The following is a 14,677-nucleotide window of genomic DNA, read 5'->3' on the forward strand; positions in this document are numbered from 1 at the left end:
ACCATAGTTCCCACATTGGATGGCCATGCAAGTTGAGGATGCTGCTTGGTCTGAATTGAAGGGATTTCTGGCAACTCAAGATGACCACGTTCATTTTCATTGAATCCCAGGTTTGGGGGAAGATTAATCATAGAATCATAGAATCAAAGAGTTGGAAGAGACCTCCTGGGCCATCCAGTCCAACTCCATTCTGCCAAGAAGTAGGAACATTGCATTCAAATCACCCCTGACAGATGGCCATCCAGCCCCTGCTTAAAAGCTTCCAAAGAAGGAGCCTCCACCACACTCCGAGGCAGAGAGTTCCACTGCTGAACGGCTCTCACAGTCAGGAAGTTCTTCCTCATCTTCAGATGGAATCTCCTCTCTTGTAGTTTGAAGCCATTGTTCCATTGCGTCCTAGTCTCCAAGGAAGCAGAAGTTGCATGAGTTTTAAACCAAGTTAACTGCAAATACAGGCAGTCCCTGAGTTACACATTTGACTTACAAATGACTCCTAGTTAAGGACAGAGGTGAGACAACAGGAAGTGAGAGAAATCTTCCCCTGGGAAGGGAAATTCACTCCTGAAAGAGTTATCATGGGGGAAAGGTGTCTCTACCAAACCTTTCTCACTTATTATTATTATTATTATTATTATTATTATTATTATTATACTTTATTTGTATACCGCTGTTCTCAGCCCTTAGGCGACTCACAGCGGTTAACAACAGAACAGCAAAAATATGATAGTACACTACACAGTAAAAACAGTAACATCATAACACCTTATACAGTCCTATATAATTAACAACAATAGCCATTCACTGGAGTCTCATCACTAAAAACATGATCCAGATCCGTCATCCATTGTTCCATTCCAGTGTTCATTAACCAATCATTGCACTAATTATTTGAACACCTGCTCAAACAACCAGGTTTTCACTTTTTTGCGGAAAACCATTAATGATGGAGCTAGTCTAATGTCCGTGGGAAGGGCGTTCCACAGCCGCGGGGCCACCACCGAGAAGGCCCTATCTCTCGTCCCCGCCAGCCGAGCTTGAGAAGCAGGCGGGATCGAGAGCAGGGTCTCCCCGGAAGATCTCAAAGTCCTGGTGGGTTCATAGGCAGAGATGCGGTCAGATAGGTAGCTTGGGCCGGAACCGTTTAGGGCTTTAAAGGCCAACGCCAGCACTTTGAATTCAGCCCGGTAGCAGATCGGTAGCCAGTGGAGTTGGCGCAACAGGGGGGTTGTATGCTCCCTGCGCTCCGCTCCTGTTAGAATCATGGCTGCCGAACGTTGGACTAATTGAAGCTTCCGAGTTGTCTTCAAAGGCAACCCCACGTAGAGAGCGTTGCAGTAGTCTAAACGGGATGTAACCAGAGCGTGGACTACCGTGGCCAAGTCAGACTTCCCAAGGTACGGGCGCAGCTGGCGCACAAGCTTTAACTGTACAAATGCTCCCCTGGAAGGAACTTTTCCAGGCTCAGGTTATAGGTCTTGTCAGCCTTCCCCAAATAGATGCCCCGTTCCATGCTCTGAACTACAGTTCCCACATTGAATGGCCATGCAAGCTGAAAGTGGTGCTTGGTCTGAATTGAAGGGATTCCTGGCAACGCAAGATGACCACATTCATTTTCATTGAATCCCAGGTTTGGGGGGGAAGAGGAGTTGTAAACCAAGTTAACTGCAAATACAAGCAGTCCCTGAGTTACATATTTGACTTACAAATCTAGTTAAGAACAGAGGTGAGACAACAGGAAGTGAGAGAAATCTTCCCCTTGGAAGGGAAATTCACTCCTGAAAGAGTTATCATGGGGGAAAGGTGTCTCTACTAAAACTTTCTCACCTAACCTTGTTTCCATAACAAGCCAAATTGTGCAAATTATCAGAGAGAATGGGGTGTAAATGTCAAGCTTTGGCGGAGCTTGATGGAAGGAATGCTAGATCTGACAGACACTGCTTTGCAAAATAAGGACTCTGGAAGCTTAAGTTACAAAAGAAAACTCAGTTTACTAAGCACACAGTTAATACATCCAACTTCAGCGAGCGACATACAGGAAGAGATAGTAAAACCAAAAGCTAAAACACTCCTTCACAGTTGTTTATCTTTCTCTTGCTTCAAGCTGGCAACTCCCTTGAAGTTCTCATCAGAACACAGCTTATCTCAAGTTCTCAAGTTCACATAATCACAGCCTCAACTCTAAACATTTCAGCACAGCATTTTCCATTCACATTGGCATCCATATTTGCAATACAAAGAAGCACATTTAAAACACATCCTGACAGTAAATACAGTGGAACCTCATCTTAAGAGCATCCAAACTTACAAATATTTTGCGCTAAGTGCCATTGCTTGGCACTCGCTTTGACATACATACACTGTTTTTAGTTAAGAGCTAGGGCCAGGGGAAAATCTAGCATGAGAGTCTAGGGCTTTAGGGCTTCAAGGGAGCCATCTCCATCCCTTGTGTTCTTGTCCGCTTTGGGAGACAGATTGCTGTCCGCTTTGCTCTTGTCCTCTTTGAGGAACTTTGGGTCAGTGGATTTTACGTGGTTTTTATTCCCGGTATGTTTAGCTTTTTGAAGGGAGGGAGAGAGAGAGAGACAACAAGAGAGGGAGGGAGGCTGGAAGGAGGACAGGAGGAAGAAGAAAATTATGTTTTTGCCTCTTCACTTGATGCTGCTTTGTGCTTCCTTGCCATCACTTTGTACTTCTACCATTTTAAAGTTGATCCATCGTGTGACGGCGTGAGTGGCGCCACCTATGTGTAGAACTGTTAGTTGCAAGATTTAAACTGTTGTATCATGCTTAATCCTGCTTTTTTACCCTGTGTATGTATAGTTGGATTGATTGGTTATTTATAGCTGTCAATCAATGTTGTTTGCACCAGTTGAATTGCTCCTCCTGCTCAGTTGTTTGACCCCACCTCTTCCTAGAGAGCAGGACAGTGTTTCCTTTTCCATTCCACCATCAAACTTTCTATCAGATAGACGTGAGAGGGGGACTTGGCTCTGAAGCCCTTGATTAAGTTACCTCTCAGCACCAATTCTGAGACTTATGCTTCATGTTCAGATCAACCTGGACGATGTTGAGAAGTCTCAAGTGCCTTCAAACCAGTTCTTTGGCACCAGAGGAAGGCTTTGTGCCTTCATAATATAGGCCATTGGAATTGGGGTTGTGATTATTCCGATATTCACAGCCATTGAGAAAGAGGGACCCGGAAAAGCTTCTCAGTTGCAAAACTCCTTGGACCCAAGACAACCAGAGACTGTCAATTGGTGTTGTTTGCACCAGTTGAATTGCTTTCTCAAACTCAATTGTTTGGCCCCACCTCTTCCTGGAGGAGGGGAGTACTTCCCTCTTTTTTCATTCTGTCATCAGAGTTTCTATCGGATGGACGTGAGTAAGAGACTTGGCTCTAAAAGCCCCTGCTTAAATTACCTCTCAGCACCAATTCTAAGGTTTTTTACCCTTGGGACTCATGCTTTATGTCCAGATCGTCCTGGACAACATTGAGGAGACCCAAGCGCCTTCAAACTGGTTCTTTTGGCACCAGAGGAAGGCCTTGTCCCTTCAACATAGACCATTGGACTGGGGTTGTGTTTATTCCGATATTCACAGCCATTGAGGAAAGAGGAAACAGGAAAAGCTTCTCAGCTGCAAATTCCTTGGACTCCAGAGATTGTAAAGTATATTTCCTTTATCCCTGTTGAAACATCAGGCTTATGCCTGAGAAAGATAACTCATTGTGAACAATAAATACCATTTCGAGTTATCTGTTGTGTTTTGGTCTTTGGGAGTTCCAGTTTCCTATAGGAGGGCAAGAAGCAATCCCCTGGGGAAAGATGCCACGTCCATGCCGCTCTCATTAAGAGTTATAGCCCCCAGGTGCGACGGCACACTTCGTTTGTTATTGTTCCATCTGTATTTGCCTTTATACGTTTTTTAGAATCATAGAATAGAATCCTAGAATCAAAGAGTTGGAAGAGACCTCCTGGGCCATCCAGTCCAACCCCATTCTGCCAAGAAGCAGGAATATTGCATTCAAATCACCCCTGACAGATGGCCATCCAGCCCCTGTTTCAAAGCTTCCAAAGAAGGAGCCTCCACCACACTCCCTCCGGGGCAGAGAGTTCCACTGCTGAACGGCTCTCACAGTCAGGAAGTTCTTCCTCATGTTCAGATGGAATCTCCTCTCTTGTAGTTTGAAGCCTTTGTTCCACTGCGTCGTAGTCTCCAGGGAAGCAGAAAACAAGCTTGCTCCCTCCTCCCTGTGGCTTCCTCTCACATATTTATACATGGCTATCATATCTCCTCTCAGCCTTCTCTTCTCCAGGCTAAACATGTCCAGCTCCTTAAGCCGCTCCTCATAGGGCTTGTTCTCCAGACCCTTGATCTGCTCCCTCCTCCCTGTGGCTTCCTCTCACATATTTATACTTGGCCCTCATCATATCTCCTCTCAGCCTTCTCTTCTCCAGGCTAAACATGTCCAGCTCCTTAAGCCGCTCCTCATAGGGCTTGTTCTCCAGACCCTTGATCTGCTCCTTCCTCCCTGTGGCTTCCTCTCACATATTTATACTTGGCCCTCATCATATCTCCTCTCAGCCTTCTCTTCTTCAGGCTAAACATGCCCACCTCCTTAAGCCGCTCCTCATAGGGCTTGTTCTCCAGACCCTTGATCTGCTCCCTCCTCCCTGTGGCTTCCTCTCACATATTTATGCATGGCTATCATATCTCCTCTCAGCCTTCTCTTCTTCAGGCTAAACATGCCCACCTCCTTAAGCCGCTCCTCATAGGGCTTGTTCTCCAGACCCTTTATCATTTTAGTCGCCCTCCTCTGGACACATTTTAAAGTGCATTTTCTTATTTAAATACATGTAACAAAAATGGGGGGGGGGGGGTGTGTGTGCCTAGAATGGATTAATAGCATTTCAATGGGGAAATTTGCTTTGAGATATGAGCATTTTGAGTTAAGACCTCAGTCACAGAATGAATCGAACTCTTAAGTCAAGGTATCACTGTATTTTAAGAAAATAAGTCATGATGAAAGTAAATTTCTCTTCTTGTATTATGTCTTCCAGGGGACAATGATCATCCCTTCGCTCACTTCGGTGCTCCTTGACAAAAGCCACTGGGAGACGCCAGACAAATTCAACCCGAACCACTTCCTTGATGCCGACGGGAAGTTTGTCAAGCGGGACGCCTTTGTCACCTTCTCTTTAGGTATCAAAACGAGGATTTCTGCATACAAATCAGACCTCTTTGGTTAGGACTCAAGGTCCAGACCTTGAAAGCAGTTTGAGACTTATTTTATTTGGTTGCTTTTTGCTGAATTTGGTTGCTTTTTGCTGAATTTTCTGCGCAGAAAACAGTATTCGTGTTTGGAACTATTATAAGCAGAAAATGCTGTGTGCACCTGCACTGTAGAATTAATGCAGTTTGACACCACTTGTAAAATTACAAGTCCAGGATTCCATAGCATCAATTAGCCTGTTGTAGATGCATTTTTAGTAGGCCTGTCCGATAAATGAATAAATTAGGTTGGAGGGGGCAGCAAATTGTTTCTAACTATAATCATTAATATAATTAAATAATTATTTTTTTCATTCAAATATATACACATATATACACACACAAAACACATATACACAGACTGGGCCACGGCAATGCATGGCACGGGATGGCTAGTATGTGTGTGTGTTAGGTAAAGGTAGTCCCCTGACATTAAGTCCAGTCATGTCTGACTCTGGGGTGTGGTGCTCATCTCCGTTTCTAAGCCGAAGAGCCAGCGTTGTCCGTAGACACCTCCAAGGTCATGTGGCCAGCATGACTGCATGGAGCGCCGTTACCTTCCCGCCGGAGTGGTACCTATTGATCTACTCACATTTGCATGTTTTCGAACTGCTAGGTTGGCAGAAGCTAGGGCTGACAGCAGAAGCTCATGCCGCTTCCCGGAATCGAACCTAAGTTCTGGTGGTGAAAACTAGGGGGGTGCTGGAGCTTTGCTTCTACAGTGTTGCGAAAGTTCTGGTGGTGAAAATTTCAGAACTCTAACACAACATTCAAAATGTCATTATAAATGGCAGTTCCTAATAGGTTCTGTCATAAAAATCACCAATAATGAAATAATAATTAAATTTTGAAAGTTTTGTTAGAGTTCTGAAATTTTCACCACCAGAACTTTAGAAACACTGTAGAAGCAAAGCATCAGTGCCCCCTAGTGTTCACCACCAGAACTTTAGTTTTTTAAGTACTTTAGAACCATGCCATATATATCTATATAAATAAAATGTTCTGTTCGTTTGTGGGATTAACATAACTCAAAAACCACTGGACGAATTGACACCAAATTTGGACACAAGACATCTAACAATCCAATGTATGTCCTTCAATTAAAAAAAATGATGTTGTCCTTTGGGAGTTGTCGTTGCTGGGATTTATAGTTCATCTACAATCAAAGAGCATTCTGAACTCCTCCAATGATGGAACTGAACCAAACATGGCACACAGAACTCCCATGACCAACAGAAAACACAGGGTTTGGTGGGTATTGATCTTGAGTTTTGGAGTTGTAGTTCACCTACATCCAGAAAGCACTGTGGGCTCTAACAATGATGGATCTGGACCAAACTCTACATGAATACTCAATATGCTCAAATGTGAACACTGGTGGAGTTTGGGGAAAAATAGAATCTTGACATTTGGGAGTTGTAGTTGCTGGGATTCATAGTACCCCTACAATCACAGAACATTGTGAACACCACCGACGATAGAATTGGACCAAATCTCCCACACAGAACCCCCATGTGGGCCACAGCAACGCATGGCAGGGGACGGCTAGTGTATATATATATATATATATATATGAACTCTTGTCTGTTTGGCAACATTCACACCTGCCTCAAACAGGCAAGAGTTCTTTCTCCTACCCTGAACATTATTCCACAGATATAGATATAGATATAGGTATAGGTATAGGTATAGATATAGATATAGATATAGATATAGATATAGATATAGATATCCATACCTATACCTAGCTAGTAGGTATGTATCCACACATACATACTAGATATCCCCTGCCATGCGTTGCTGTGGCCCAGTCTGTGTATATGTGTTTTGTGTGTGTATGTATGTGGATATGTGTGTATATATTTGTGTATATATGTGGTTTTGTGCATGCGTTGTAATGTAATTTTTAATTTTTGGCTTTTAAAGTCTTTTCTGCTGTGTTTTTATGAGTGATGGTCACTCCTTGGCCTGATAGGGGTGTAGTGTCCAAATTTGGTGTCAATTCGGCCAGTGGTTTTGGAGTTATGTTAACCCCACAAACAAACATTACATTTTTATTTATATAGATACTAGCTGTACCCACCATGCGTTGCTGTGGCCAACCTTCCCTCCCTCTTTCCTTCTTTCCCTCTTTTTCTTTCCCTTCTTCTTTCTTCCTTCTCTAGCTGTTTCTTTACACGCTTCCTTTGCTCTTTGGTTCCATCCTTCCTTGTCTCTTTCCTTCCTTTCCTTCCCTCCCTTTCTCTCTTTTGTTCCTTCTCTCCTTCCTTCCTTCTTTCATTTTCCTTCCTTCTCTTCTTCCTTCCTTCTCTCCTTCCTTCCTTCTCTCCTTCCTTCCTTCTCTCCTTCTTTCCTTTTCTCCTTCCGTCCTTCTCTCCTTCCTTCCTTCTCTCCTTCCTTCCTTCTCTCCTTCTTTCCTTTTCTCCTTCCGTCCTTCTCTCCTTCCGTCCTTCTCTCCTTCCTTCCTTCCTTCTCGCCTTCCTTCCTTCTCTCCTTCCTTCCTTCTCCTTCCTTCCTTCTCTCCTTACTTCCTTCTCTCCTTCCTTCCTTCTCTCCTTCCGTCCTTCTCTCCTTCCGTCCTTCTCTCCTTCCTTCCTTCCTTCCCTCCTTCCTTCCTTCTCTCCTTCTGTCCTTCTCTCCTTCCGTCCTTCTCTCCTTCCTTCCGTCCTTCTCTCCTTCCTTCCGTCCTTCTCTCCTTCCTTCCTTCTCTCCTTCCTTCCTTCCTTCCTTCTCTCCTTCCTTCCTTCCCTCCTTCCTTCCCTCCTTCTCTTTCCTTCTCTCCTTCTTCCCCTCTTTCTCTCCTGTTCTCCTTCCTTCCTTCCTTCCTTCCTTCCTTCCTTCCTTCCTTCTCTCCTTCCTTCCTTCCTTCCTTTCTTCCTTCTCTCCTTCCTTCCTTCCTTCCCTCCTTCCTTCCCTCCTTCTCTTTCCTTCTCTTTCCTTCTCTTTCCTTCTCTCCTTCTTCCCCTCTTTCTCTCCTGTTCTCCTTCCTTCCTTCCTTCCTTCCTTCCTTCCTTCCTTCCTTCCCCCTTTCTGTGTATATGTTTTGTGTGTACATATATGTGTGTATATATTTCTGTGTATATGTGTGTGTTTGTGTATATATGTGATTTTGTGCATGTGTTGTAATGTGTTTTTTCGCTTTTTAAGTCCCTTCCGCTGTGTTTTTCAGTGTTTTTATGAGTGATGGTCACACATTGGCCCGATAAGTGTATTGTGTCCAAATTTGGTGTCAATTCATCCAATGGTTTTGGAATTATGTTAATCCCACAAACGAACATTATTTTTTATTTTTTATTTTATTATTATATATATATATATATATATATATATATATATAATTTTTAAAAAATCTTTTAAATTTTTTTAAAAACTTTTTAAACAACTTTTAAAATAATTTAAAAATAATTTTTAAAATAATTTTTAAAACAATTTTAAACTAACTTTTAAAACAATTCTTAAACTAATTTTTAAAACAATTTTTAAACTAATTTTTTAAAACAATTTTTAAAATAATTTTTAAACTTTTTTTAAACTAATTTTTAAACTTTTTAGAAAACTTTTTAAAACTTTTTTAAACTTTTAAATTTTTAAATTTTTAATTAACTTTTTAAATTTTTAATTAACTTTTAATTTTTTAACTTTTAATTTTTTTAACTTTTAAAATATTTTAATTTTAAAATATTTTAATTTTAAAATATTTTAATTTTAAAATATTTTAATTTTAAAATATTTTAATTTTAAAATATTTTAATTTTAAAGTATATTTATTTTAAAGTATATTTATTTTAAAATATTTTTATTTTAAAATATTTTTAATTTTTATTTTTTATATTTATATTTATATATTTTTTATTTTTTTTATTTTTTATTTTTATATATTTTATTTATAAATTTTTATTTATATATTTTTATTTATATTTATATATTTACATATTTTTGTTTTTATTTTTATTTTGAAGCAGGTGTGAATGTTGCAATGGGCCAGACAGACAAGAGTTCTTTCTCCCACCCTGGACATTATTCCACAGATATATAAACCCCACTTGCCTAGTTTCCAACACACCTCACAACCTCTGAGGATGCCTGCCATAGATGTGGGTGAAACATCAGGAGAGAATGCTTCTGGAACTCACAGCAACCCGGTGGTTCCAGCCAAGAAAGCCTTGGACAACACATTGAGTGTAATACTATTTCTCCTACTTTCTTTCCTTCCTCAGGCCGCCGCAATTGCATGGGGGAAAACCTGGCCAAAATGGAGCTCTTTTTGTTTGTGACCGGCCTGTTGCAGAACTTCACTTTCCGGCCTCCGCCGGGACTGACGGAGATGGACTTGGACCTCAACGTCCCTGAGACCACCTTCACTCTGAGGCCAATGCCTCAGATGACCTGCGCCGTTCCCCAGGACTGAGGATCGTGCCCCATGAAGCCATTTGCGTAAAACACTGGCCTTTTGGGGGAATCCCTCCTATAACGTAGACCTTGGACCATGCACATGCCTTTGGGTGTCCCATTCAGACACACAGTGAGAGAGACACACGCACAACCAAACAGGACAAATGTGCTTCTACTATGCCTATTGCATTCAATATCAATGCTTTTAGGAGTCAAGGTAAATAAGGGGATGATCCAGTGGACATTATATGTATACTTTACTTACTTACTTAGATGATCCCTCGTTGTCTGAATAGGATTGTCTTCCAAGATCAGTGTCCTGGCGGTGGGTCAGTAGGTGACTATTCTTGACCTGCATCTTCTCCCGCAGTGAGGGCATCGGTTTCCAGATGGAAGGCAGTCCCGGTCAGGGTTGGCTTGACGCGCCTTCCTCTTGGCACGTTTCTCTCTTTCACCCTCCACTCATGCCTCCTCGAATTCTGCAGCACTGCTGGTCACAGCTGACCTCCAGCTGGAGTGCTCAAGGGCCAGGGCTTCCCACTTCTCAGTGTCTATGCCAGAGTTTTTAAGGTTGGCTTTGAGCCCATTTTTCAATCTCTTTTCCTGCCTGTTAACATTCTGTTTCCCGTTCTTGAGTTCGGAGTAGAGCAACTGCTTTGGGAGACGGTGGTCGGGCATCCGGACAACGTGGCCGGTCCAGTGGAGTTGATGGCGGAGGACCATCGCGTCAATGCTGGTGGTCTTTGCTTCTTCCAGCACGCTGACGTTTGTCCGCCTGTCTTCTCAAGAGATTTTCAGGATTTTCCAGAGGCAACACTGATGGAATCATTCTAGGAGCTGTGTATGATGTCTGTAGACAGTCCACGTTTCGCAGGCATAGAGCAGGGTTGGGAGGACAATAGCTTTATAAACAAGCACCTTGGTATCCCTACGGATGTCCCAGTCTTCAAACACTCTCCGCTTCATTCGGAAAAATGCTGCACTTGCAGAGCTCAGGTGATGTTGTATTTCTGTGTCAATGTTGACATCTGTAGACAGTCCACGTTTCGCAGGCTTATAGCAGGGTTGGGAGGACAATAGCTTTATAAACAAGCACCTTGGTATCCCTACGGATGTTCCGGTCCTCAAACACTCTCCGCTTCATTCAGAAAAATGCTGCACTCGCAGAGCTCAGGCGATGTTGCATTTCTGTGTCAATGTTGACATCTGTAGACAGTCCATGTTTCGCAGGCGTAGAGCAGGGTTGGGAGGACAATAGCTTTGTAAACAAGTAACTTTAACTTAGTATCCCTATGGATGTCCCTGTCCTCAAACACTCTCTGCTTCATTCAGAAAAATGCTGCACTCGCAGAGCTCAGGCAGTGTTGTATTTCGGTGTCAATGTTGACTTTTGTGGAGAGGTGGCTGCCAAGGGAGCGGAAATGGTCAACATTTCCTAACGTTACACCATTAAGCTGTATTTCTGGCATTGGAGAGGGATTGGTTGGTGCCTTATGCTGGAAGAGCACTTTGGTTTTCTCAATGTTCAATGAGAGGCTGAGCTTCTTGTATGCTTCTGCGAAGATGTTTAGAGTGGCTTGTGGGTCTTCTTCTGAATGCGCACAGATGACATTGTCATCAGCATATTGGAGTTGTATAACATATGTTGTTGTGACCTTGGCTTTGGCTTTCACGTCTCGCAGGCATAGAATCATAGAATCATAGAATCAAAGAGTTGGAAGAGACCTCATGGGATATCCAGTCCATCCCCATTCTGCCAAGAAGCAGGAATATTGCATTCAAATCACCCCTGACAGATGGCCATCCAGCCTCTGTTTAAAAGCTTCCAAAGAAGGAGCCTCCACCAGACTCCGGGGCAGAGAGTTCCACTACTGAACGCCTCTCACAGTCAGGAAGTTCTTCCTTGTGTTCAGATGGAATCTCCTCTCTTGTAGTTTGAAGCCATTGTTCCTTGTCCTAATCTCCAGGGAAGCAGAAAGGAAGCTTGCTCCCTCCTCCCTGTGGCTTCCTCTCACATATTTATACATGGCTATCAAGGCATAGCAAGATTGGGAGGACAATAGCTTTCTAAACAAGCCCCTTGGTCTCCCTACAAATGTCCTCGTCCTCAAACACTCTCTGCTTCATTCGGAAATATGCTGCACTCGCAGAGCTCAGGCGGTGATGCATTTCAGTGTCAATGTTGACTTTTGTGGAGATGTGGCTGTCATAGCAGGGTTGAGATGACAATGACTTTCTAAACAAGCCCCTTGGGCTCCCTACGGATGTCCTGGTCCTCAAACACTCTCTGCTTCATTCGGAAAAATGCTGCACTCGCAGAGCTCAGGCGGTGATGCGTTTCAGTGTCAATGTTGACTTTTGCGGAGAGGTGGCTGCCAAGGGAGCAGAAATGTATACTCTGCTATTGAATGCATGGGATAAGGTGAGCAAGGTGAGACCCATTCCTGTGTCCAAATTCCTAAAAGAAACCCATTGCAAGTGGGATTTGTTTTTGTGTTGTTTTTTTGCCCCAAGTGTTTTGTGTTCCGTCCCCAAAACTGTTTTTAACACCAGCAAAGCATCAACCGATAATGAAACCAAAGCCAACGTGAGACAATGTCCTGTATAGCAATGTGAAGTCCCAAAAAGGAATGAGAGGAGAGGACCTTCTTATGGAATAGCAACAAAGCCAAGAGTGAGCGTAAATGGACAATTCTCATAGTGAAGTCATAGAATAGAATCATAGAATCAAAGAGTTGGAAGAGACCTCATGGGCCATCATCCAGTCCAACCCCATTCTGCCAAGAAGCAGGAATATTGCCTTCAAATCACCCCTGACAGATGGCCATCCATCCTCTGTTTAAAAGCTTCCAAAGAAGGAGCCTCCACCACACTCCGGGGCAGAGAGTTCCACTGCTGAACGGCTCTCACAGTCAGGAAGTTCTTCCTAATGTTCAGATGGAATCTCCTCTCTTGTAGTTTGAAGCCATTGTTCCCTTGCGTCCTAGTCTCCAAGGAAGCAGAAAACAAGCTTGCTCCCTCCTCCTCCTCCCTGTGGCTTCCTCTCACATATTTATACATGGCTATCATATCTCCTCTCAGCCTTCCCTTCTTCAGGCTAAACATGCCCAGTTCCCTAAGCCGCTCCTCGTAGGGCTTGTTCTTCAGACCCCTGATCTGCTCCCTCCTCCCTGTGGTTTCCTCTCACATATTGATACATGGCTATCATCATATCCCCTCTCAGCCTTCTCTTCTTCAGGCTAAACATGCCCAGCTCCTTAAGCCGCTCCTCGTAGGGCTTGTTCTCCAGACCCTTGATCTGCTCCCTGTGACTTCCCCTCACATATTTATACATGGCTATCATATCTCCTCTCAGCCTTCTCTTCTTCAGGCTAAACATGCCCAGCTCCTTAAGCCGCTCCTCATAGGGCTTGTTCTCCAGACCCTTGATCATTTTAGTCGCCCTCCTCTGGACACATTCCAGCTTGTAAATATCTCTCTTGAATTGTGGTGATTTATGGTGACCCCATGAATTTAAAAAGGTCTCTTAGACAAGGAAGACTCGAAGGTGCTTTTCCCAGTTCCTGCCTCTGAAATATAGTCTCCGCCGGTGCCTGGTGGTCTCCCATCCAATACTAACCCAGGGCTAGCTTTGCTTAGCTTCCAAAGATCAGACAGGATCTGGTGCCTCTGGAGAAGATGTCTGCTGAGATAAGTGTTTTGTTCCTCAGTGGGCTTTTTGTTGTTCCTGTTGGGCTTTTGGGTTAAATGGAGCAAGGATGGAGAAGAGACCTCAAGGAATGCGTGAGGAGCCAACGGAGATCCTTATGAGTATCAAGCGAGGAAGACTTCTCATCTCACAGATCCATGGCTGAGGTTTGAGTTGGTGATGATTGGCCAGGTTTCAAGGGAGATTAAAAACCTGGACCCCATCGTTGGGGAAAAAGTCATTTCCACCTGGAGTCCTTTTAATTAATAAAGCTGCTAATGTTCTACTCCTTTTAGATGAATCTATGTTGCACCGACACTTGGACTACCAAGGAGAGTATTGTCGAAGGCTTTCATGGCCGGAATCACTGGGTTGTTGTAGGTTTTTTCGGGCTATATGGCCATGTTCTAGAGGCATTCTCTCCTGACGTTTTGCCTGCATCTCTGGCAAGCATCCTCAGAGGTTGTGAGGTCTGTTGGAACTAGGAAAAAGGGTTTATATATCTGTGGAATGACCAGGGTGGGACAAAGGACTCTTGTCTGTTGGAGCTAGGTGTGAATGTTTCCACTGACCACCTTGATTAGCATTTGATGGCCTGGCAGTTGTTAGGTGTGGCTTATTAGTGCCTGGGGCAATCTTTTGTTGAGAGGTGATTAGACAAAGAACTCTTGTCTGTTGGAGCTAGGTGTGAATGTCTGCACTGACCACCTTGTTTAGCAATTGATGGCCTGGCAGTTGTTTGGTGTGGCTTGTTAGTGCCTGGGGCAATCTTTTGTTGAGAGGTGATTAGACAAAGAACTCTTGTCTGTTGGAGCTGGGTGTGAATGTTTCCACTGACCACCTTTATTAGCATTTGATGGCCTGGCAGTTGTTTGGTGTGGCTTGTTAGTGCCTGGAGAAATCTTTTGTTGAGAGGTGATTAGACAAAGGACTCTTGTCTGTTGGAGCTAGGTGTGAATGTTTCCACTGACCACCTTGATTAGCATTTGATGGCCTGGCAGTTGTTTGGTGTGGCTTGTTAGTGCCTGGGGCAATCTTTTGTTGAGAGGTGATTAGACAAAGAACTCTTGTCTGTTGGAGCTAGGTGTGAATGTTTCCACTGACCACCTTGATTAGCATTTGATGGCCTGGCAGTTGTTTGGTGTGGCTTGTTAGTGCCTGGGGCAATCTTTTGTTGAGAGGTGATTAGACAAAGAACTCTTGTCTGTTGGAGCTAGGTGTGAATGTTTCCACTGACCACCTTGATTAGCATTTGATGGCCTGGCAGTTGTTTGGTGTGGCTTGTTAGTGCCTGGGGCAATCTTTTGTTGAGAGGTGATTAGACAA

At 43.5% G+C, this 14,677-nt stretch overlaps 1 protein-coding gene across 1 annotated transcript in view; it reads left to right on the top strand.

Moving 5' to 3' along the window:
• Positions 1-9,679, top strand: part of LOC132780021 (cytochrome P450 2W1-like) — a 45,482-nt gene extending 35,803 nt beyond the window's left edge. The window contains exons 8-9 of the mRNA XM_067460958.1: positions 5,061-5,202; positions 9,489-9,679. Coding sequence (XP_067317059.1) covers positions 5,061-5,202; positions 9,489-9,679 — 333 coding nt within the window. The remainder of the gene's footprint in view (positions 1-5,060; positions 5,203-9,488) is intronic.
• Positions 9,680-14,677: the final 4,998 nt, after the last annotated feature.

This window comes from Anolis sagrei, chromosome X (assembly GCF_037176765.1).
Source record: "Anolis sagrei isolate rAnoSag1 chromosome X, rAnoSag1.mat, whole genome shotgun sequence".
Taxonomy (NCBI): Eukaryota; Metazoa; Chordata; class Lepidosauria; order Squamata; family Dactyloidae; genus Anolis; species Anolis sagrei.